Below are 25,140 nucleotides of genomic sequence, written 5' to 3'. Positions count from 1 at the left end.
AGATATAATTCATCCTTATTGGAAGCAAAACCAGCCTATTGGTGGTTTTTTTTATGTTTACATGATTTTCTAGTAGACTTTAGGTATGAAGTTCCAAATTATGGAAAGATCCATTATCCGGAAAACCTCAGGTCCCGAGCATTCTGGATAAGAGGTCCCATACCTTTATATACATCAGTAAAGTCCAAACTATAGCCCCCCTTGCATCCCACCAATAGATCTAACCTAATTTTGTCATTAACTACACAGCTCTACATTCAAAAATATTGGCAACTAGATAATTTACTTTACTTTAATCAGTAATGCCCAAATATCCCCCTAACAATTATGTGATATTTCAAGGTCCTGACTATATTAAAATTATTCAAACCAAATAGACCGCTCCAAGCTCACCCTCCCATTGGCTGTTCCAAGCCCCCACCGCTTAGTGTCAGTTCAAGGCCAAAAGAATGGACAGCACTCCATACTGGATAATAGATGAGATCTATTATCCAGAAAGCTCCGGATTACGGAACAGCCATCTCCCATAGACTCTTTTTTATACAAATAATGCTTTTTCTCTGTAATAATATAATAGTATCTTGTACTTGATCCAAACTAAGATATAATTACTCCTTAATGGAAGAAAAAACAGCCTACTGGGTTTATTTAATGTTTACATGATTTTCTAGTCTGGATACAGGTTCAACATCATGTCCAGTCTAGATAGCGGTGAGATTTTTGTTTTTAAACTTCAGACCATTAATCAATTCTTACTGATTGGTTGATTTGGCTAAAACTGGAACAGTCTATATAATTGATCCTACTGAAAAGAGCGGTACTATATTCTGTAATCTGAATCCCTACTTTGTAAATGAGTACAGCATTACCATTAGCTGCAGTAGGCTGGTGTTTAGTTAGTGCTCACCAGTCCTGCATGAAAAACCTACTTAGAAATGCTGGCCGGTCGTTTGGATTAGTTGCCCACCCACTTTGCATTAAAGAAATAAAGAGATCTCGATGAGGAATCTCAGAGGGCAAGCTGTCTTCACTAAGGTCTGGTCGGTTTCCTTTAGAGACACTGAACATAATCTGCATAGGGGTTGTGGCTCCTATAAAAATAAAATGTAAAACAGTAAGTTGTCAAATCACAAAAATATTTTCCAACTTATTTATAGACCTTAACAGCAAATGTAACCCATCCTTTAGTTCACTTTAATAAAGTTTGTCTTATCTGTATACAGAGCTGTTACAATAAGGAACCATACCTCCCAACTGTCTCATTTTCTGCTGGACAGTCCCAATTTTGACAGCTCAGCCCCCAGCCCTGGTTTGTTACTGAAATGTCCTGAGTCTCTGTTTGATATCCTGCACTGATGCCAGAAAAATATACGTTTCTAAAATGTAATTAAATAAGAAGTTCTTGGCAGTCCAAAATACTCAGCACCTGCACTTTGTTAGAATTGTAACTATTTAAGATATCAGGTCTCTTGGGAGAACTGAGACTTGCACCTTAGAAAAACTATAATAACACATAAAACATGGCCTGAAATTTCCAGAAATGTGTTCAAACTTTGCATTATCTGTCAAATTTTGTAAAATAGACACGGCACTTAGGCGGTGCGGCCGCTAAAACGGGCGCTTTCAAAAATTTTTACCGCTCTTCCAGCACCAGATTTCCCCCTTCTTTACATTTTTCAAATATTGGGAGGTATAGGGAACAACTCCTAGGGGCAAAGTCCGTAAGCGGCGAAAATTAGACAGCGACGGCTTCGCAGCCATCACAACACTTCGCCAGGCGTAAATTCGCTCAGACTATGCCAATTCACTAAAGTGCGAAGTTGTGTCCAGGGTGCCGAACACTGGCGAATTTTTGCTAACGTTAATTCGGCAATCAAAGCAAAGAAGCGATAGCGTTGCCTAATTTGTATACGGCGGGAAGTTATAAAGGACGTATATGTTGCAGCAAATACATTACATTACACAAAGCCAGGGAATCTTAATAAAGAAAATAGAGTTGTTATAATGCCCTACACATGAGCCCACTGTATAGTTAATGTTCCATATTTTAGAAAATGGAGGCAGGAACCCGGTTATTTTTTCCGGACCGTTGCAGGTTATCACTCTGAAAAAAGGAAAAGACGGCAGCATTTTTTGGGACTTAGAAAATTTTTGCCTTAAAAATTTTGGAAGTCCTATGCACTCCATTGCACGTCGCCTGGTCTGAGCTGGCGAAGGCAAGTCTGGCAAATGAGGTAACATTCAGTAAAATCCGCATCTTTTTGAATTTGCGGAGTTACGTCCGTTTGCCAGAGCGAAAATTCGCCTGGCGTTGGAGTGCGAAGCAACGCTAGCGTCTATCTCCTCTGCTAGCGAAGTGACGCCTGCGCCCGTTAGTCGGCGAAGAAACTAAATAACGTCACTTTGCCCTTTAATAAATGTGCCCTCTAGAAACTTGGTAAAATAAAATTAAAATAAGTTTAAGGGCATTAGCTGTTCCTCCAGGATGTTTTATCACCCGGACAATTATTACTTTAGCAGGTAGGCTATATTGATCAGAATTGTTACCAGTTGATTTGAACAGCAGTTTCCCAATTCCAGCAATTTATTTACAGTGACTGTATGCATGGCAATGGCAAATTCATGTCCCTGCTTTTACCAGCACCTTGCAGGTGGAACAACTGCATTATCTTATAGCTAGTGACCCTGGGAGCATTTTTTATTTTCCAGGAAATAGGCCACATCAGTAGAGTTAAAATCTGGTGATAGCATACACAGCGTCTAAGGCTTAAGTTGTAACCAGTCTCCAAAGGATTTTTATGACCCCCCACCCTACGCATGGGCTTCAAATACCTCTGTTTATTGCATCGCCATTTTATTACAGTCCCTCCAACTATATATACATTGGATAATGTTCCCACTAGGGAGACTTGCATCTTAGGGGCAGAGACCTCTAGCCAACACTGATTTAAGTCAGCTCTTTTGTAATTGCTCGTGTTACACATTTAGAATAGCTGCTCATTATAGTTTGCTAGACATATAATGGAATGTTATTGTGTACAATCTGAGAGGTTATAAAAGCAGTTACGTTTCTTCTCATAATAAAACATAGGTTATAAGAAACCTACATGGAAGCAAGTATGCACATTTTCAGGCAAAAACTGCTGTTCATTTGTATGTGCCAAATGTTTACCTTCATATGGCTCTTTTCTTGCCAGAACTTCCCACATAATAATGGCATAGCTAAAAACAAAAATCAAAAGAAATATATGTAAGCAGTACAGCTTAGAAAATACTAAGGAATGCAATAAAAGAGTGGAGTTAGTTTTGTGCAATATTACTTGAGCTAGATGTTGCCAAGCTTTGTTAATGATCAGTAATCAAATACTTTATCTTATGGGTTATGTTCCCGGTTCTTTTACCCACCATTATGGACCCGAACCCTGAGGGAGTTGGTTCTTGTGTGTTCTGTACTCTGGAGTGAAGGTGAATATGAATAAATACTATACACGGGAGGGGTTAGAAGCCATATAAAATATATGTCATAAAAGTTAGAGAGCTAGTAAGAAACAATCTTCTCCAAGGACTGTCTGACTCCTTCCTAGAAAAGATGGTGTTTGCATAAATATTGAAGAGCCATCATTTCATTTTCTGCAATATCAAGTCAGGCCTATACAAAGCAGCTAGTTAGAGATGCCATTTCATTTAGGAAAGGGCACTTATTAAATCATTGGAAGGCTCATATTCCATTAATGACTGTTACAGGTTCAACTCCTACCTTCACTCTGCCCCATCTTCTCTTTCCTATTTACTTTAGACATGCATAACAAATGATAACTTTGTATTTATATCACTGACCACCACAGCTTCATCATAATCTGCATGAAGAAACAAGTGTAATGAGGATTATCATTTAGCTCCACCTTTGTATCGGGGTGTTACTCATCAATAGTGACTGTGTACATGGGACAGGTATGGGACCTACTATGCACAATGCTCGAGACCTGAGATTTTCCAGATAACGGATCTTTCCATAATTTGGATTTTCATACCTAAAAAATCATTTAAAATGTAAATCAACCAGGTTGATAGGCTGGGTTTTCTTCCAATAAGGATTACTGTTTAATTATTTAAATATATTTTTTTGAAAAATAGGATTATTTGGATAAAATGGAGTCTATGGGAGATGGTATTTCTTTAATTCAGAGCTAATTCAGAGTCCAGATAATGGATCCCATACCTATACCATACTTTCAGTTGAATTCAGTTCAGTTGAATTTTACCTTTACTCCCTTCCCTCTCTATTACTCACCCCATTCACTTTCACCCATACTGCCCTGTGTGTCTTTCCATCACACTCTTGTTCTGCGATTCTTCACCCTCCTATCCTTGCCTTCCTTCCCTGTCTCTTTCATCTATGACCACAGCTCCATATTAAACATTCTATCTATTTCTTACACTTTTCTTTTAATCAGAAGAATTGTTTGTGGATGTGGTTACAAATGAATGTAGATTTTACATAGTGAGAATAAACAGACAAATTGGAGGGTGGAGAAATACCTGTACATGTCGTGTTTAACACTGCCTCGTCTGTTTTTAGCACTGCCGGGTTCATACTCCTCGGGGGGCATGTATATTATCGTTCCACCTGGAGGGCTCTGATCACTGTAAGAGTGTGAAGAAGACAACATGCGCCATTTTGAAAGTCCAAAATCTGCAATCTGGTAATAAAAGATTCCAATAGTGAGCCAAATAAAACCACAGTCAAAACCATTATCACCTCTATAAAGAATAATAGATTCATTATAGTAAATCAGACATGACAACGTTACTCTTAATCACAAAACTATGCACATTCTTTACAATCAAAACAAACTCAGTTTACCCAGCATGCCAGGAGTCATGATCATGTGGTATGTGTCCAGGTGCAATATACTATATTCATGTATCTGCCACTGGGTGTTTTCAGTCAAGTCCCCACAAACTGGATTATTATTGCTGAGGTGATGGGCGAATGTATTCGCCAGGCGCAAATTTGCGGTGAATTCCCCCGATTTGCCGCGGCCGAATAATTTTGCGAAACCGCAGAGAAGATTCGTCGGCGTCAAAAAAAATTTGCACCTGGCGAACACATTTGCGCATTTTCGCTGGCGAATTTTCACCAGCATCCAAAAAACGGACGCTGGCATCATAAACAGATGCAGGCGTCAAAAACAGAGACACCAGCGCAATTTTTCGCAGTTTCCCAAATTTCACTGGAAACGCGAAACGCCCCAAATTCTCCCATCACTACTGAGGTGCTTATTTATTATTACATTTTCCTGAAAATTTGCTTTGCCGTAAAAAAATGCAATTTTCAAGTTTTTTGGGATTTATTATCCGATTTTCAAGTTTTTTTGGATTATTTATCCGATTATTTGCCTGAAAACTTTGGGGTATTGCACGAAACCCAGCGCACATCAAAAAATCATTGGGACTTCTCCCATTGACTTATATGCAACCTCGACAGGTCTGAGATGCCGGATTTTCATATTCGGACTTTTCCATCTTCGGGGTTTAATAAATTCAGAAAAATTCATGATTTTCTTTAAAAGTCTGATTTTATAAATTACAAATTTTTCGTTATTTTTGCATTCGGAGTTTAGTAAATAACCCCCCTAGTGTGTGAGTTGAGAAACTCGCCTCAGGCAATAATGCCCCACTGGTTACCAAGAGCAGCAAAAATGTTCCTGGTAACTTTCAGAGCCGGATTTCCAGTTTTGCAAGCTGCTGTGGTGAATCTGAGGTCATGCAGCAGGCTGGATTAATAAAATGTAAAATCCAGGGACGTAAAATCTGCTACTACTGTAATTAATTGTGTTGTATGGTTGCATGGGATTCAGTGCAGTAATAATGACATATTAGAGTTGATCAGCAGTATAGAGACAGGTTGTACAGGTATGGTATCCAGAATGAGTCTTTCCATAATTTGAATACCATACCTTAAATCTGCTAAAAAGTATTTAAACGTGGAATAAACCCAATAGGATTGTTTTGCCAACAATATGGATTCATGCAGCTTAGTTACCATCAAGCACAAGTTACTGTTTTGTTATTACAGAGAAAAAGGGAATCATTTAAAAATATGACTTGTTTGCCTTAAAGGACAAGGAAACTCTGAAAATGAACACTTTTCACCCAAAAGGGTATAATAAAAACAGAGCTTAGGCACGTCCACATCTTTTCTCATGTCCAGGCATCCCCAGCAGCTCGCTATGAAACGATTCACTTTCTGCATCTTGTCCTCTTCACATCTGCTGAATCCACATTCCTGAGACAAAGACGAAGACCAGCCCCATGCACAGACACGATGATCTGAATTATGTGCATTTGTGTATGTCCACCAGCGCACCAGTCATTGGCACACAAGAGCCGGTTACAAATCAAGACAAGAAGAAGGAGCATGGACGCACAAGCACAGAAGAATAATGTGATGCCTATATGACGTTTAAGGAACAGATATGGCGGCCGCAAGCTGATTATGGGGCATTCTTCTCCACATTCATATTAACATAAATCTAAGCATTTCTTCATTTTGTAAGTTCACAAGGGGGTATTGCTTCCAACAACTGGGCAGAATTATAATCAGGGGGGTTTCCTTGTTCTTTAAATGTGAGATGGCCTTCCAGTGTTTCAAAACTTTGTTGATAAGGGGTTTCCAGATAATAGATGCCATACCTGCTGCATACATGTTTGGTTCTACATGTGATCTCATTTGAAATTCCAATTTATGGTAATGGCTAGAGCACTGAACCTTTGTTTATTTGAATTATGTCACATTTGATGAGTATTATCTCACTTAGACCCTGCTGATTCTCAGCTGCTGATAAATCTTAACCTTTCCAAGCGAGATAATAAAGAACAGGATTAAATTTATGCAAATCCCACAGATAATTCACAGTTCGACATAACAATGAGATGGGAAGCTTCAGACTGTGATGAAACATGAGTTTTACATAATGGTACTTTTCATTGATCCTGGCAGATTTAAAAGCAATTACACCTGCTTTGGGAAATCCCAGTGGAATTTCCAGTAGACATACAGTATGAAAATATTTTGGATTAAGCAAAGATTAAATGTGTGGATTCCAAAATCTTTTGGAATACTGTAGATAAATGGACCATTACACTTCCAACAAAGAACAATTCTTGACATTTACTTTTAATTTTAAATCAAAAGAATACAAGAAAACTTAAAGGGGCAGTTACATTTAATTCAACTTTTAGAAATGCACAGGTGGATCTATGTCTGGGTCGTCATCTGTCCATAGGCCCCATACCTTATTAAATTTCTCTGAGCAACCCCTTCTCATATAGGTGAGTTTGTAAAGCGGAATGTATTTTCCCACTTCTGCACTGTGGGCCCCTGACTTGACTTCCAGTTCATAGCAATCAGTTTCTTGTCATACATACATAGTATGGAGAACAGTGTACGCTGTGCCCTCCTTGGGGCCACTCCCTCTACCTGGTTCAGTAACCATACATTTGGCTCCATTGGAAGGAAGAGGTGTGTTTTGACCTTAATGAGGCGGGTGACTTCCCTCCAGAATGTGGCACTTATTGTTCATATTCCTGCCGATTCCGCATCAAGAGGGATTTATTATAATTTGATGTCCTGCTTTATAATAAGGGCAAGCTTGTTACCTGGATCTGTATTGTGGAGGTCATGAACAGTTGACTTGCTGCTTGTCCTTAATTGTATAAGTCCCACAAGTAAAATTGTGCGATTCCAGAACTTTGCTGAACAGATGAAATAACTAGACTCTTCTTGGCGACTGCCTAGGCCTCTCCTCCATCCAGTTTATGGCCTCCTCTGGCGTGGGGAAGAAATAAGCCTTCCCATTCTCTGTAACCAGAAGTCTCGACGGAAACATCATAGCGTAGGGGATTTGACGTTGTCTCAGTTGTTGTTTGGCCCCCGTAAATTTAGCTCTTTGTTTAAGTACCTCCGTGGAATAATCCAGATAAATAGAAATCTGCTGGTTTTGGAATTATAGCTCTCCCGCTCTGCGCGCCGCCGCCAGAGCTGCATCTCTGTCTCTATTGTTCAGAAGGTGGGCTATTAGTGGGCGTGGGTTTACACCCGGTGGTGGGGGTCTGCTAGGCACTCTGTGAGCTCTTTCCACCGTGAAGGCTGTGGAGAAAGTTGTTTGGTTAAACGTGTTAGTTAGCCATTGTTCCACAAATTTTTCTGTGTCTGCTCCTTCTGCCCTCTCGGGGAGAACCCAGTATCCTGATGTTGTTTCGACTTAAGCGATTGATCATCTGCCTTGTTTTCAAGCAGTGCCAGTTGTTTCTCAGTAGCCGTGATCCGATTTGGAAGTGGTGCTGTGTAGTCTTCCATATCACTGACTCTCCTCTCCACCTCTCCTGTTCTCTCTCTCAGTTTTTGCACATCATGTTTTACTATGGCAAAGTCTGTTCTTAATTCATCAATTTTTCCCACTAGAGTGGTGTGGTTTGATGTTATAGCCTTAAAATCTTTCGTTTGTAGGAAGAAAACCAGTGCTATAAGCTCAGGGATAGACAACAAAAAAATAGTAATATATAGTGTAGTATTTTTTAAATAGAGTTACACCTCTTTGTGCAATTACTAGGGAGTGTGTTCTCTTTCTTCCACCAGAGGGTTTAATTTCCCTTTAACTGTTTGTGTTTTTTTAGGAATATATGTGACCACCTCCTATGTGTAAGTGATGAATACTCACAAATGTTTAATTGCATCACTAGCATAAAAGTGCAGTTGCTCCTTCAATGTAAGGCATCACTCGGTTTCTAAAAAGGATGTGCTAAAATCGTGTAAAAACTTCTTTAATAAATACTTAATAAAATACAAATTGCACTCACGTATGTGTGCTTAAAATAAGCATGTTATCAGTCCGTCTGTAGGTTTCCCAAGTCCGCGCTGTACAATAGATGTTAGTTGCCTGGCGTTGTTTGTATGGCACACGACGTTGGTCTCACCCAGATGACGTCACTGCTAGCCGTCGCGTTTCGTCTGTGCGACTTCCTCAAGGCTGCAGAACTCTTAATGCGCAAGTGCGCCTTTTGTGGACGGGCAGTAACCATGGTAGCGCGTGCTTACCCCTTCCTACTTCTAGATCGCACGCGTCTCCATGGTAACCAGCCTAATATACGTAATCCATCCAATCTACAGATTTAACATATACACAAACGGGGCTTCTCTACTACCCCTGAAAACACATCCCACGGTGTCCCTCCAATACAATACAGAGACCGTGGGATGTGTTTGGAACCCTCTGGTGGAAGAAAGAGAACACACCCCCTAGTAATTGCACAAAGAGGTGTAACTCTATTTAAAAAATACTACACTATATATTACTATTTTTTTGTTGTCTATCCCTGAGTTTATAGCGCTGGTTTTCTTCCTACAAACAAAAGATTTTATTGCGATTTATCTGAAGGAGAACAGATTTTAATACCGGCAAAGGGAGTGAACTGCAGAGTCTCTGGACTTTATTTTGTGCAGTTGATGTTATAGCCTGCAGCACTTCTGTCAGAGTGGGTTCTGGGAGTGGTTGTGGGGACGCCATTGCTGAGGGCATCAGTCCCATCTATTGCCACTGTCAGTTGATTTGAAGGCCCTTGTAACACAGGGGACATTTCTCCTTTCTTGCGCTGAGGTAGAGGGTCTCTGACGAAGTGCGCCAACTTCCCTGCAAATTAGGGGTGGGAAGGGGAAAATTTTTTACTTCCTTGTTATATGACAAAAAGTCACGCGTTTTCCCTTACTGTCCCTAATTTGCATATGCAAATTAGGATTCGGATTTGGTTCGGCTGGGCAGAAGGATTCGGCCGAATCCGAATCCTGCTGAAAAAGGCTGAATCCTGGCTGAATCCCGAACCGAATCCTGGATTCGGTGCATCCCTAGTAACAAGATGGTGGCTCTCAGAGGAGCGGAGAAGACATACAGAAATTTATGCCAAAATGTAAAGGTCATCTCATCCTGGGTTCAACGCCCAATTGTAGGTCTTACTTGCTAAGTTCCTAGGTGCACTTTCCAGTAACTGATGTTTCAATGTATTATCTCCTGGCTTGTCTCTTACTACCTGCCCTGGCCTGCGCACAAACTATCACCAAAAGTGTCCGTAGCCGCTCTAACATCACTCCATTGGTCTCTTGCATGTTTTGCCTATTCAACAGCACCACGGATAAACAGCGGTATTATCTTGTTTTACAGTTTCCTGCCCCAAACCTATTCTTATGGTATTAAAGGTAAAACATGTTTGAAATACAAATATGAAGATAAACACTCAGGGGCAGATTTATCAAGGGTCAAATTTCAATTAATGGGAGATTTTTTGAATTCCCAAAATTCGAATAAAAAAAGACTAATAGAAATGTATTAAAAAATCAAAGTTTTTGACTTCGAGTGAATAGGTTGTATTTTAAGTTTTAACGCATTCGATCGAATTCGAATCAAAGGATTTGCCCCAAAAAAACATAGTCCACCAAATGACTCCAAATTGGTTCTAGGAGGTCCCCCATAGGCAATTCGCAGGTTTAAGATGGTGAGTGGTCGAAGTAGAAGTTTTAAAGAGACAGTACATGATAAATGAGAATCAAATTTTGGCCTATTCGATAGTCGAAGTACGCAAAAATAGCTCGAAATATAATTTTTTTTACTTTGAATTTTCACTTCGACCCTTGATAAATCTGCCCCTCAATGTCCCGAAATAGTTGATGATATGTTTACTAAAAATGTATGGAAAAATAAAGAGGCAAATAACCATATGAAGTTATATTCATCCTGAAAACATAAATACTTGTATGTCCTAATCAAGTTTGCTGTGAGTTTTTGTATTGCAGTGCTTGGGTGAGCTTACCTTTGCATGAAAATCCCTATCCAGCAAAATATTCTGTGTCTTTAAGTCATGGTGCAGCAAGGAAGGGGTTAAATTGTGAAGAAAATTCACTCCTAGAGCAATCTCATACAGTATCTGGAAAGCCAGCGGCCACACAATTTCCACACGTGGATTGTTCTAACGCAAACAACAAAGGGAAAGGTTGATAAATGACAACATTTAAGATGTTATTAAAGTCGTTTGTGTTGTTAAGTTGTTTGTGGTATTCTGCTTCTAAAACTGAAGGAGTAGCAAATGAAAATCAAGAAATGGTAAATTCTAATTAATTATTAGTAAAACTTCCCATCTACAGCATTAACATAATTAAAGTAACAGATTTAAAGGGGTTGTTCACATCTAAATTAACTTTTATTATCATATTCTGAGACAATTTGCAATTGGTTTTAATTTTTTATTATTTGTGATTTTTGAGTTATTTTGAGCTTTTTATTTAGCAGCTCTCTAGTCTGTAATTACAGCAATCTGGTTACTAGGGTTCCTAGCAACCTTGCATTGATCTGCATAAGAGACTGGAATATGAATAGGAGAGGCCTGAATAGAAAGTAATAAAAAGTAGCAAATAAAACACATTTGCAGCCTTACAGAGCATTTTTAGATGGGGTCAATGAGCCCCATTTGAAAGATGGTAAGAGTCAGAAGAAGACGGCAAATAATTAAAAAAACTATTACAAAAAAAAGAAAAAATGAAGGCCAATTGAAAAGAATTAGCCATTAAAGTTAATGTAAAGGTTGTAACCTTTGGTCATTGTTATATTCTTGCACTCCTCCAAGTGATGTCACTTAGGGGCAGATTTACTAAGGTTTGAGTGAATTTTCGAAGTCCAAGAAGTTCGAATTTCAAAGTAATTTTTTGGATACTTCTTGAAAAAAACGCGGACTTCAATACTTCGCCAAATTAAACCTGCCAAAGTGCTATGTTAGCCTATGGGGACCTTTTACAATATTTTTCTAAGTCTTTACACATCAAATAAAAATCCTTCGATCGTATGATAAAATCGTTCGATTCGAACGATTTAATCGAACGGTTTTTATTCGACCACAGGATTGCCAAATTTGCTGAAAAAACTTTGAATTTGATATTCAAAGTTTTTTTAATTCGATGGTCGAATTTCAAGGTTTTTTGTACTTCGAAATTCGACCCTTGATAAATCTGCCTCTTAGTGTCCCCCTTTACATTTTCATAGATGACAGAGAAACAACTGTACAAATAGGTTTCTGTAACTGGAATGTGTAGTCAGGGTTCCTCTCACTCTCTAAAATCACACAGACAGGTACAATAAACTGTCTCCTGGTGAAACTGCTACGAGTGTGTATGTTTATGTAATAGTGTCTCTAGATTATAAACTACTCTGGGACAAGGAACGATGTGAATGATGAACAATTAGTTGCTGTGTAAACACACTGACCCTATTCCTATAAAAGATAATCATATTGTACTGTTCCCAGCACATGCAAATATCATACCCTGAATTGAATATCTGAATCTATCATTGGCAACTACCTTTTGTTCGAGCAAGTTTTCAGAACATTTCAACAGTGCAGCGTGTTCCCCTTTCGATGTACAGTCAAAATCACAAAGGCAACCAACCACCTTTTTTATAAAGTTTGGCAGCAAGAAGCATCTATACTTGCTGAGTCATACAAATCTGGAGTCTTGACAAGTCGTCAGCATTTGCCAAAATCAGTTCCTCTAATTTTGTGTGCTTTTGTCAAGATTTCCATTCTCATTCATTACACCTGGGCTGCTTAGCTACCAATTAAAATTTAAAGTGCACTTGCATGTATTAAAGAATAATCTGTATTACCTAAAAGGTCCAGTGGTTAATGACCCTATTTACAGTCCCATATATACAAATGATTCTTTTGGAGCCCCTGGTTAAAACAGTACAGGTATAGGATCCCTTATCCGGAAACCCGATATCCAGAAAGCTCCAAATTATGGAATTGCTGTCTCCCATAGTCTCCATTTTATCCAAATAATCCAAATTTTTAAAAATGGTTTCCTTTTTCTCTGTAATAATAAAACAGTAGCTTGTACTTGATCCAAACTAAGATATAATTAATCCTTATTGAAAGCAAAACCAGCCTATTGGCTTTATTTAATGTTTAAATGAATTTCTAGTAGACTTAAGGCAGGAAGACCCAAATTACGGAAAGATCCGTTATCCGGAAAACCCCAGGTCCCGAGCATTCTGGATAACAGGTCCCATACCTGTACAAAATTCTGTAAGCAAAATCAGCAACAAAATGCAAGGGGTCAATAGAGATCAATATCCCTCGGATGAGTTTTAAGGCTGCAATGCTACGGAACAGTGAATAAACCTGCCATGAAGAATCATTATTTGTAAGTCATTGTTTATTCTTTTCTGACCGCCTGAGGGCCATCAGCTTCATTCAGTCTTTAAAGGGCATTATACCGATTATTTATACATTTTTAATACCTGTACTATAAGATTGCTATACAGGTATGAGATCTATTATTCAGAATACTCGGGACCTGGGCTTTTTCAGGCAATGGATCTTTACATAATTTGGATCTTCATGCCTTTAGTCTACTAGAAAATCATTTAAACATTAAATAACCCCAATTGACTGGTTTTGCTTCCAATAAGGATTAATTATATCTTAGTAAGAATCAAGTACAAGCTAATGTTTTATTATAGAGAAAAAGGAAATTCCTGGAATGTTGGGTAAGCCACTGATACTGCTTATGCCCCCCATTCCAAAACAATTGTTTATGGAGCTCAGATGTATGGATGGAGTCTGAGGAAGTGAAGCAACACCATCTCACTTACTTTTGGTCACCATTTATTGTGTGACTTGACCAATCAAGCCTGTAAGCCCTCAACACATTTTGGGGGTTATTTATTAAAATCTGAATTTATCTCATAATTAAAATAAAAAAGCTCGACCAAACTCCTAGGCCTGATTTTGCCTTATTTATTAATAAAATAAACTGGATTGGGAAAACCCCAATACAATGGAGAGAAAAACCTGAATTCTGACTTTTTTTCCCCAAATTGCTAAATTTTTTTGGGTTATTGCCTGAAAACCCAGAATTTATCAGACTAACAGGCCTAACCCAGCACAAACCACAATATGTTCGAAATTGGGATAGGGACATCTGCCATTGACTTACACAGGACCTCTACAGGTCTGAGATGGCGGCTTTTGAATTCAGTCTTTTTGCTGCATCGGGGTATAATAAATCTCAAAAAAAAAAAAAAAAATTCCCACGAAAAAAAAAACCTGACTAGATAAATTTGAGTCTTAATAAATAACCCCCTTAGATTATTATTTCTCTATGGTAAGGTCCTTCTATGTACTGTATATTTCTTAACAAGTCACTTCATCTTTATCACTAATTTATTTAAGTTAATTTAAGGAAATGTTTGCACCCCAACACACTATTTTTTTTTTTTGATGCATTGTAAACGTACTCAGTGCTGCATAGAAAGGTAGTACTATATAGATAAGCATTTTTATATAACTACATGCAGAAAGCTCAACGTGGATTGTTTGGCACAGTGGTCAGTCTATCTGTAAAGGGATTGGTGTGCTGCAAGGAAGTGGAAGTCATAATGGTAAGCATGAGAAAGGATATTGCATTTTATTAATGGGGAGGTTCAATTTTAAGTTAACATTTAGGGGCAGATTTATTAAGGCTCGAGTTGTGTTTCCATGAAAAATTTGAGTTTTCTGGGTTATTTTTGAGTCAGAAACGACAGTATATATAACTATATAGTTTGTGAATTATTTCCCTTCTTCTGCTAAATCTTTCCAGCTTTCAAATGGGGGTCACTGACCCCATTTAAAAAAACAAATGCTCTGTAAGGCTACAAATGTATTGTTATTGCTACTTTTTATTACTCGTCTTTCTATCAAGACCCTCTCCTATTCATATTCCAGTCTCTTATTCAACTCACTGCATGGTTGCTAGGGGAATTTGGAAACTGGACAGCTGCTGAATAAAAAGCTAAATAACTCGAAAAACCACAAATAATAAACAATTTAAGTCAATTGCAAATTATCTCAGAATAATACTCTCTACATCATAATAAAAGTTACTCTTATACAACCCCTTAAAACAATCACAGAAAGTAAGGTAGAGTAAGGATACATTGCTGTTAGTAATTAACAGGCAGACTGTTCCAAGCCACAATAAACAAATACAAATGGAACAAATGTCTCAACCCTAAATCCATATCTCAGTCACTGCAAAATGCAAATCTAAGATCAGTGGTTTTCTTTCAATATTGTGACAAACTCTAGCATTTGATTGTGACCTTATATTGGTATTTTGCAATGACAGATATGGATGTTGGGTTTACCTTTGTTTCATATGTTTCTCTGGGTTCTGGTATCTGAAGAGACTACTTAATGATTGAGACAATCAGAGGAAAAAATGTACTGGCATGCAGAAGTGAATGCCAGAGAATGGGTGCAGCTCACCAGTCTTAAAGTTGGCAATGTGATTATATCAGAGTAGAAAAGAATTTAGGAGAGTAGTAACTTTGTTAAAAGGGACAGTGTGTGGACAGGTGTAATTAATGGGAGAAGGGTTGTCATATTGGGTGTCAGAGGATGAGTGATTGGTTGGCTAAGTGCTACGTACTCATGATCGACTGGAAATGTCACTGCCTGTAGAAGGGAAAGCCAATTAACCCAGGGTTACTAATATTCAAGGTGTGATATGATGAGATAAATCATACTATTTCTGGTGACGCTACAGCTCAGAGTCAATGACTGGATATGAGTTGTGACAGAGAGAGGGCTGAATGGAGTTGGAGACTGATGGGATGGCAGCAGTAACAGTGATTTAATTTAAATAAGTTCCGTTTTCATTTACTGTGATTATGTGATTTTCATGTCTCTGCCCCTTAGACAGTAGTCACATAATCCAATCGATTGGGACTTGCTGAAGTGGTGCAATCCTTTGCCTTTTTACTGCATAAGTTCTATGATTTATTTTATTGTATAAGTTCTATAGTTTAGGGGTGAATCCCCTATCCTAGCGCTCATTCCTGTACCTACATGTTCAGATGGCAACCGATAAAACAGCAAATAAAGTACCAAGAGATGGTGACAAAGATAATTCAACAAGAGAGTATTATTTCCCCTCATCTGGAAAACATTGGTTGCCAATTCATATCTATGGTATAATTTTTAAAAATACTGGCAAGTTGGCAACACAACAAAATATTTTAAGACGTGCCTTTACAATGCAATATATAAAGCACAGGAAAAACGCATTCCTGCATTTTACACCATGTTTTTGCAGACCCTCTGATTGCAATGCATTTTAGTGGGTCATTTTCCTGGAGAGGTAATGCATATCAAAGAATAATTGTGCATGTAACCTAAGCTTAAGTTGTTTTATCGCATTTCTCTGAGCTCTATTTTCCTGAATTGTACTCCATTTTTTTACCCCGCATGTCATTAAAAGGTTTTTTTCTAACTGTATACCATTTTTAAATATTTCTAGTGCTTTATATTAGTTTTTGCATATAGAAGTATAATAATATTATCCAGTAGATGGCACCAAAGTAATGAGACCAAAAATAGACAAATACAAATAAGTAACAATCACAGAGTAAAGTGTGCTGGATTAGTACTGCTTAACCCCTCTCCAGCCATGGCTCTGTAGTATTGCTGCTCAACATGTTGCCAGAAAACGCACATCTTAGCCTAGATTTAAAAGTAAAACCTGTCCACCTATACGCAACTTATTCTTGCTTAGAAAGATTTGAAAAGATTAAAAATGTATGTGCTTTCCACTGTCTTTTTCAGCTAAGTAGAGGGAAGCAAAGAGAGACAAGTAGCATGCGAGCAGTGGGAGAGAAAAAAAAAGTTTGAGGTATTCTGCTTGTGCAAGTGCGGGCGAGCAAATACTTTCAATCTAACCCTTTTGTGCAGTGATCTTCCTGACATATTTCTGGCTAAATTATTATTCATTACTATATTATGAAGAGATTTCACTGCCAGTGATCTTACGCATGTCTAAAGAAAATGTGCTCAATATCCATTTACTGCAGTCATTTTACTGGACAATTTGGAATTAATATGCTCATTATCCAATTTTTTTTCTCGAATTCTTTATTTATAATTTTTCAGTACCGAAAAGGAAAAAACAAGGACTAGGGTCCAGATAATAACAGGTTACATGGCATATTTTTACGAGCAACCTTCAAAAGCTTATTGTTATCTTACATATTGGCACGATAATATTTATATAGCATTTTGCAATTTTGCAGTAAGTCTGACCAAATAGACAATATGCCAACAAAAAAAAAAAAGAGAAAGAAGAAGAGAAAAAGGGATAATATACACATATATGCATGTATGTATATATATATATATATATATATATATATATATATATATATATATATATATATATATATATATATATATATATATATATATATATATATATATATATACATGTGTTTCCCAACAAATCATTACTGAAAACAGTATTTGTTTGTTCTTTTCTACTTCCTGAATTGACTCAAAGCAAAGTAGCTGATGGCAGCTGAATAACAGACCCGCGCAGAAGCATGCAGGGCATTGCACAAAGGGAGTTCTGGCTGGAGGACAAATGGCTTCTGCAACCTTGTTTCAAGTGTCAGAACCAGCACTGCAGAAAATTTCAAAAACTGAACTAAAGAGGCAGTATACTGGGTACACGTAACTCCACTATATTCATTTGGTAATTTCCCTACCTCGTGTAACAGCTGGTTTAGAGAGCCATTGGTCATGTACTCAGTCACGATCCCCAGGCACTCGGGCTCATTGCAGATTCCCAAAATTGGCAGAATGTAACTAAATCGTGCTTTGTGTAAAATCTCAGCTTCTTTCAGAATCTTGTTTCTTTCACTGCAAAGAAAAAAGTTATTTCCAGATATAAAATATCGCATTGCATCTGAGCCAGGCACCTGATAAAATAATACATACAGAGAAATAACAGAGAAAACACATATTATGGCATGTGTAATAAAGTGAAATGTTCCTATTTAAATATATGGTAGTTGTCTGGACAATAAAAATAGAGAAAATGTATGTTCTGACTAGACATTGTGGAATTAGAACACATTATATCGGATATTCATGCAAAACTTCAGCAAGACATTCTGCACAGATTCTCAGGGGATTGTCGTCAGAAAGACAATGAAATTCATTATATATAAACACAGCCAAAGCTTGCACTCTGAACCAGTGTTAAATTATTGCGGGTGCTGGGTCAAATCTTGTTATGTATAGTTTAAAAGGACCCATCCCGCACTCCAAAATCAGTGAACCAACATATTTTATTGTTCATACTTGTGCATCCAATGGTTCAACCCACATTAGGGTCTATAAAGGCAAAGCAATAGATTTTTGGCTGCTGGGGTCAGTGACCCCCTTTTGAAAGTTGAAAAGAGACAGAAGAGGAAGGTAAATTGTTAATAAACTATAAAAAAACAAATAATGAAGACCAGTTGCAAAGTTATTAAGAATAGGAGATTTTATAACATAGCAAGTTTGACCACAAGTTTTTCCTGATCAAAAAAAAAATGCACCAGAACTTAGTATGCAGTTGTTAAATTAATATCAAAATAATGACCTCGTTATAAATGGAGGTACTGTCAATAAGTGCCTTTAAAACAATTAACAATTTTTATCCCAGTTATAATGCCTGATGGCAATGGGTGTAGTTATATGAGCAGAATAACAGTAGTTACCGGTACAACAGAGCTTCTGAGAGTGGGGAAACCCCCAGTTAATTTATTAAGTGAACTGAAAAGTTTCAGGGATGTGCAATTCACTTAATAAATTAACAGGGATTTCCCCACTCGCAGAAGCTCTTTTATATTGTAACCTTTATTCTGGACTTTTAGGAGGGTGCTGACCTTTTATACTGGGCACTGAGTGATTAATTGAAGAGGTGTGGAAGTGCAGGTCATTTTCATGAGTAACCTGTCCTGAAAGAAACTGCTGTGTGGCTCTCTTGCAACTGTGCTGTGTGATTCTTATTGCTGTGTATATCTGGGGACATTCCCAAAATGTCATCACTGAACTGTTCCACTAGTTCAGGCCTCACAATAGCTTACAAGCCCCAAAGCAGAGAGCCATATTATCACTGTTGCATTATCTCGTCTGTATGAAAGAGCTGAAATATAGTTGTGATGCCGATGTTTCCATCCAGTACACTTTTTTCTACTTTAGAAATTAACTCCTCTATGGAAAGAGAAAAATAGAGTGTTTGCTTTATGTAATTTGGCTAGATAAAACAGTTTCAGTTATAATGTCCCTTTAATAATGAATGTAATAAGATGCCCAGTCACAGTGTCAGACTGGCCCACCGGGATACCGGGAAAACTCCCGGTGGGCCCAGACGTCAGCGGCCTTTTTGCTTCCAACTATCTGGCCAATTTCATGGTCATTCCTTATTTCTTTATGGGAAAAAATGCTTAATAATGGAAAAATAGACTAAGGGGCAGATTTATCAAGGGTCGAAGTGAATTCAAGGGAATTTCAAAGTAAAAAAATTTGAAATCCGAAGTAATTTTTTGGATACTTTGACCATCGAGTAGGATACTACGAATTCGACTTAGATTCGAAGTAAAATAGTTTGAATATTTGACCATTCGATAATCGAAGTACTGTCTCTTTAAAAAAACTTTGATTTCAATACTTTGCCAAATTAAACCTGCCGATGGGCTATGTTAGCCTATGGGGACCTTCTAAGTTTTTTGAAGTCGAAGGAAAATTGTTCGATCGATGGATGAAATCCTTCGATCGAACGATTTTACGTCGACCACAAATGCCCAAATTCGATGTAAAAAAACTTTGACTTCGATATTTGAAGTATTCCAATGGGTGGATTTCGAAGCTTTTTCTACTTCGAAATACAACACTTGATAAATCTGCCCCTATGTAAATATAAAAGACTAGGAGCATAAAGAGGTTGAGTGAGGAGAAGATGAATAATAGTTTGGAAATTGGGCCCATGGTCTAATGCAGTGATCCCCAACCAGTAGCTCGTGAGCAACATGTTGCTCTCCATCCCCTTGGATGTTGCTTCCAGTGGCCTCACACCAAGTACTTATTTCTGAATTCCAGGCTTGGAGGCAACTTTTTGTTTCATGAAAACCAGGTGCACTGCCAAACAGAGCCTCTCGTAGGTTTACAGTCCACATAGGGGCTACCTAATGGCCAATCACAGTCCTTGTTTGGCACCCCAAGAACATTTTTCATGCTAGCGTTGCTCCCCAACTCCTTTTACTTCTGAATGTTGCTCATGGGTTCAAAAGGTTGGGGATCCCTGGTCTAATGTTTTCTGGTGGGCCCCAGGCATCCCAGTCCGACACTGCCCATTCAGCATTACCCATGAAGCTGTCTAAATTCACAGAAACATACAGATCATTTCAGCTCACTGTACATCTGAGTAAAACACAAGTTTCTGGAAGGGGCAGATATGGAGAGGGCAAGACTAACTCTGTATAATAAAAGCTATATAATGTGTTTCCTAATTTCATAACAGGAAATACTCCATAATCCATAGAAAACAGGTACCAAACCACATGATGAACAGGATGTGTCTTATTCCCGGGAAAGGGCTCACAAGTATACAAAAAATGGGCTTAAGGCCCCCCTACACAGGCTGATAAAAGCTGCTGACAGACCGAGTTGGCAGCTTATCGGCCTGTGTTTAGGGCCCTCTGACGGACTTTCCCGATCGATATCTGGCCAGATGTCAATCGCGCAGGGTAAAAAATTCCGTCAGATCTGTTCGTTAATGCTGTCCCGCGACCGCATGTATAGCCTCCATTCGTAATGTGGCCAAATCCGGGAGAGATCCGCTCGTTTTGTCGACGATCTCCCTGTGTATGGCCACCTTTACTGTTTATCTATAACATATACTGATACATACAACAACTGAATAGAGGGAGGGACTGTAATGATGGGGTGCACAAGGGTATATATAGATAATTATAAAAAGAGCAAAGAAAAAAGAAACCCTCACAACGGCCCAAATCCTCTTCTCACTTCCCTATTCAAAGCTTTGAGGTTTCTTTAATCACAGCTTAAAGAAACCTCCCACAAGAGAACAACAACACTACAACTTCAAAGGGATGTTCACCTTTTAGTTAACTCTTAATATGAGGCCTGCATAGAAAGATGAGTAATAAAAAGTAGCAATAACAATACATTTGTAGCCTTAAAGAGCTTTTGTTTTTTTAGATAGGGTCAGTGACCCCCCATTTGAAGAGCAATATGTATCCCAGGCTCTCATGATTGAAGATATGCTTAAAAATGAACATACAAATCCACAAAATTAATATGGCTTGTCACAACCCACCATTGTGTTAATATAGCTGAGGACATTTAGGAAAAAAACATACCTGCAGATGAGTTTATAATAACTTTAAAATGTGTGTAAATAAGGGACACAATTCTATTACTTGTCTTTCTGCACCATCGTTATCATCATCCACTTTAAGTAAGCTGCCCCTCTTAATATAATGACGGAAATATCATTCTAAACATCTTTCCACTGTCACCAAACTTTAAATGGTTTTACAATTATGTGTAACTGTAACTGCAGTTGAAAGCTGTGTTTGTTTATCTGGAAACCCTTTATCCTGAAAGCTCCAAATTACAAAAAGGTCCTATCCCATAGATTTCTAAAAATGAATTTCTTTTTCTCTGTAATAATAAAACAGCACCCTGTACTTGATCAAAACTAAGATATAATTAATCCTTATTGGAGGCAAAACCAGCCTATTGGGTTTATTTAATGTTTACATGATTTTCTAGTAGACTTAAGGTATGAAGATCCAAATTACAAAAAGATCTATTATGCAGAAAACCCTAGGTCCAGAGCATTCCAGATATCAGGTCCCATAATGAACCCATACTTGATCTCAGTGCCCTTATATGCAATCAGATTGCACAATCATTCCATATGCCAGAGACAGGGGTCGTTCACCTTTCAGTTAACTTTTAGTATTGTATAGAAAGTTTAATTCTTAGCAACTGGCGTTCAGTTTTTATTTTTTTTTATAGTTTTTGAATTATTTTTCTTCTTCTTCTGACTCTTTCCAGCTTTCAAATAGGGGGGTCACTGGCCCCATCTAAAAAAACTAATTCTCTGTAAGACTACACACGTATTGTTTTTGTTCACTTTTCTCTTCAGGCCCTCTCCTTTTCATATTCTAGTCTCTTATTCAAATAAATGCATGGTCGTTAGGGTAATTTGGACCCTAGCAACCAGATTGCTGAAACTGCAAACTGGAGAGCTGCTGAATAAAAAGATAAATAACTCAAAAGCCACAAATAGTAAAAAATGAGAACCAATTGCAAATTGTCTCAGAATGTCACTCTCTACGTTAATTTAAAGGAAAACAACCCTTTTTATAACAGAAGGTGAGGGAAAGGTGCAAAGATCAGTACAATTAATCATGTTTTCCCACAATGCAGCTTTTCTCCCTGAAAATAAACTTGTAGCAATCCATATACACAATTTGCGGGCCTTTAGTAAACTGTGTGGAGGTCTAGGGATCTTGAAGATGTTGTGCAGGTGGGTCATGCATAAGATTTGCCATCCAAGTATTTAATTGATACCAGGGGGAGGGCCAAAACACTTGAAATTGCTCCCTACAGATTTCAATGGCAGTTGCTCGGACCTGTGGTTGAACATGTGGGCACGACTCAGAAATGTGTCAGTCAGCGTTTCAGAAAACAAGGCTGGTGATAACCGGCCTAAAGCAATGACTTTTATGCTGAGCAATGAAGACTGACACATAAAGAGAACTGCCCGTATACAAGGACTGTTGTAACCAGTGTGGGGAAAACAAACCATCTTGCTGTCCCAGCGTCCTTTAGGCCAGAGGATGATTCAGAAAATGGTCAGAAATTGCTAAAAACATAGTGAAATAAAGTATAAAAATATTTAATGTTGCTAAATGCTGGAAAATCCCAATTCAGTTTCTAATATGTTTAGTTCTGCCAAAAGTTTACATACTTACCGTAGTCCCCCATTATTCATAATGGTATCAGTGAACGTATCTTCAAATATACAGGTATGGGATTAGTTATCTGGAAATCCATTATCCAGAAAGTTCCAAATTACGAGAAGGCCATCTCCCATGGACTCCATTATAATCAAATAATCCCTTTTTTCCCCTCTAATAATAAAACAGAAGCTTGTACTTGATCCAAACTAAGATGTAATTAATCCTTATTGAAAGCAAAGCCAGCCTGTTGGGTTTATTTAAAGTTTAAATAAAGTTTTAAGATTTGCCAGTAGACTTAAGGTACAGTATGAAGATACAAATTACAGTAAGACCCATTTTCCGGAAAACCTCAGGTCTCGAGCATTCTGGATAACAGGTCCCATACCTGTATTTATATGACATTACAGACAGTGAAACTGTGAGCTGGAAGCCTATCACAATCTCTTTATAGCCATCCCGGGCTTTGTGGCCATCGATTAGCTTCATTTTCAGATCCTTACTCTTAGAGGAGCCCATAACTTTTGGATGACCGGACAAAGTTTTGGGTGCCAGATACTATTAAGCTCTGCAGTTGTCAATAGGTGGCAACTCATAATGGCTAGTGATGGGTGAATTTGGAGCGTTTCGCCGAAAATTCGGCGTCCATTTTTTTTTCACGGTGGTTTCGTGAATTTATTCGCCAGCGGTGAATCGCGGGAATTTGCCGTGAATTGACGCCTGGCGAATAAATTCGCCGATCACTATTAATGGCTGTTAAAGGAGATAAAAGTCTCAATCCCTAGGGGTGCCAAAATGTTAGATACCCTCCCAGTGATTATAATCACTTACCTCATACCCAGGGGTATCAGCTAGGTGATTACAAGTGCCTAACATTTGGCACCCCCCAGTGGTTGAGACTTTCCCAATGATCAGGGATCTTGCAGTGTTTACCACTGGACATAGTTTTTACAAGGCCACAATTACTATTTTCTTTGTTTCTAGGTTGGTGAAATCAGGCACTTGCATCCAGGGGAAATAAGGTCGATAGTGAATTATTTGAATATTTCCACACTTTTATCAGCCGCTGTGAGTTCTGGCAATATGGACCCTTTTATAAACAGCTCTATGTTTGTCTGCTGAGGACGTTGGCGAGCTGTTAAACACACACACACATACATCCCAAGAATGACATTGGAGAGAGCAAAATTACTATATACAGGTTTGATTTCCTACATAGAAGAAGGCATGCTGACTTCCATGTAGCACTAGCAGATGAATAAAATAAATTAAAAACACTATTGGTGCCCTCAACAAGGTCCCAGTTTAAAGTCACTCACCTCTCCACCAGGTGGCGCTCTGTTGGGAAGAACTTCACAGCGACTCTGACCCTCCAATCAGAGTGACAAGCGCTGTGTACGGTCCCATAGGCTCCCTTATTAATGAACTTCAGGTCTGTGAGTTTCTGATATGGGATGCACTGCAGGGAACTGCTAATACTGGCAGGCTGAACTCTTATATCTTCTTCCAGGTTTAGAGAATAGCGACCGCCTGATGAATGAGTGGACACTGATCCATGGCTGCCATCAACGTTGCTCATTCTCGCTCTCTCTGTAGCTAACAGAATTCAGGGGGGAGTCTTGGCAAAGCAAATACAGCAAAAAAAATATAAAATACAGTTTTCTATTCCAGGAAGGAGAGGGCAGCCTCCTCCCCAGCCCGTATCTGCTGCAACTGCCTTTCCAATGGGTGAAAGTGAAAGAAAACAAAAGCAGAAGTTCCACTTCTTCCACCCACAGACTTTCCAGAAAAAGAAGAGTCTGGCATTAAAAGAAGATTGAGAAATAAGCGGAACATCGCACGGAATGAGTTGCAGTGTGAGAGTCACTCATTTCTGAGCCGCACACCTTTGTACTGCAGGAGCCTGGAACTGCCTCAGCTGCTCTGTCTTCCTGGTAGTGACAGGCCCTGGGGGAGGGAAAGGGAGGACGTGAGAAAAGGAACAGCACAATGGGTGCACTAGATCATACCTCCCAACATTTTGGAAGTAAAAAGAGGGACAAAAAATTTTTTTCCGCACGTAGCGCAGCATTTTTTGACCACACCCTTTCTGTGGCCACACCCCCTAATTACCATGTTTGTTTTACAAAATTTGCCAGGTTATGAACGTTTGAAAATATTTCTCCTTATCTAAACTGTGTTTTTGTGTCTCAAAATTGTCACAAAGTATCTTATTTGCACCTGTTACCTGTTCTGGGCT

At 38.4% G+C, this 25,140-nt stretch overlaps 1 protein-coding gene across 1 annotated transcript in view; it reads right to left on the bottom strand.

The window, feature by feature from the left end:
- The window catches only part of ripk2.L (receptor interacting serine/threonine kinase 2 L homeolog), a 37,216-nt gene extending 12,324 nt beyond the window's left edge, over nucleotides 1–24,892 (bottom strand). Inside the window, exons 1-6 of the mRNA XM_018268112.2 lie at nucleotides 24,221–24,892; nucleotides 17,628–17,781; nucleotides 10,864–11,019; nucleotides 4,540–4,700; nucleotides 3,173–3,222; nucleotides 930–1,091 (exon numbers count right to left, since the gene is read on the bottom strand). Of these exons, the coding sequence (XP_018123601.1) occupies nucleotides 930–1,091; nucleotides 3,173–3,222; nucleotides 4,540–4,700; nucleotides 10,864–11,019; nucleotides 17,628–17,781; nucleotides 24,221–24,480 (943 nt within the window). The 5' untranslated portion in view covers nucleotides 24,481–24,892. The remainder of the gene's footprint in view (nucleotides 1–929; nucleotides 1,092–3,172; nucleotides 3,223–4,539; nucleotides 4,701–10,863; nucleotides 11,020–17,627; nucleotides 17,782–24,220) is intronic.
- Between the last annotated feature and the right edge of the window lie 248 nt (nucleotides 24,893–25,140).

The sequence above is a fragment of the Xenopus laevis genome, chromosome 6L (genome assembly GCF_017654675.1).
Source record: "Xenopus laevis strain J_2021 chromosome 6L, Xenopus_laevis_v10.1, whole genome shotgun sequence".
Classification (NCBI taxonomy): Eukaryota; Metazoa; Chordata; class Amphibia; order Anura; family Pipidae; genus Xenopus; species Xenopus laevis.
Note: the sequence above shows the minus strand (reverse complement) of the source record. Positions and strands in the feature narration are given on the sequence as shown.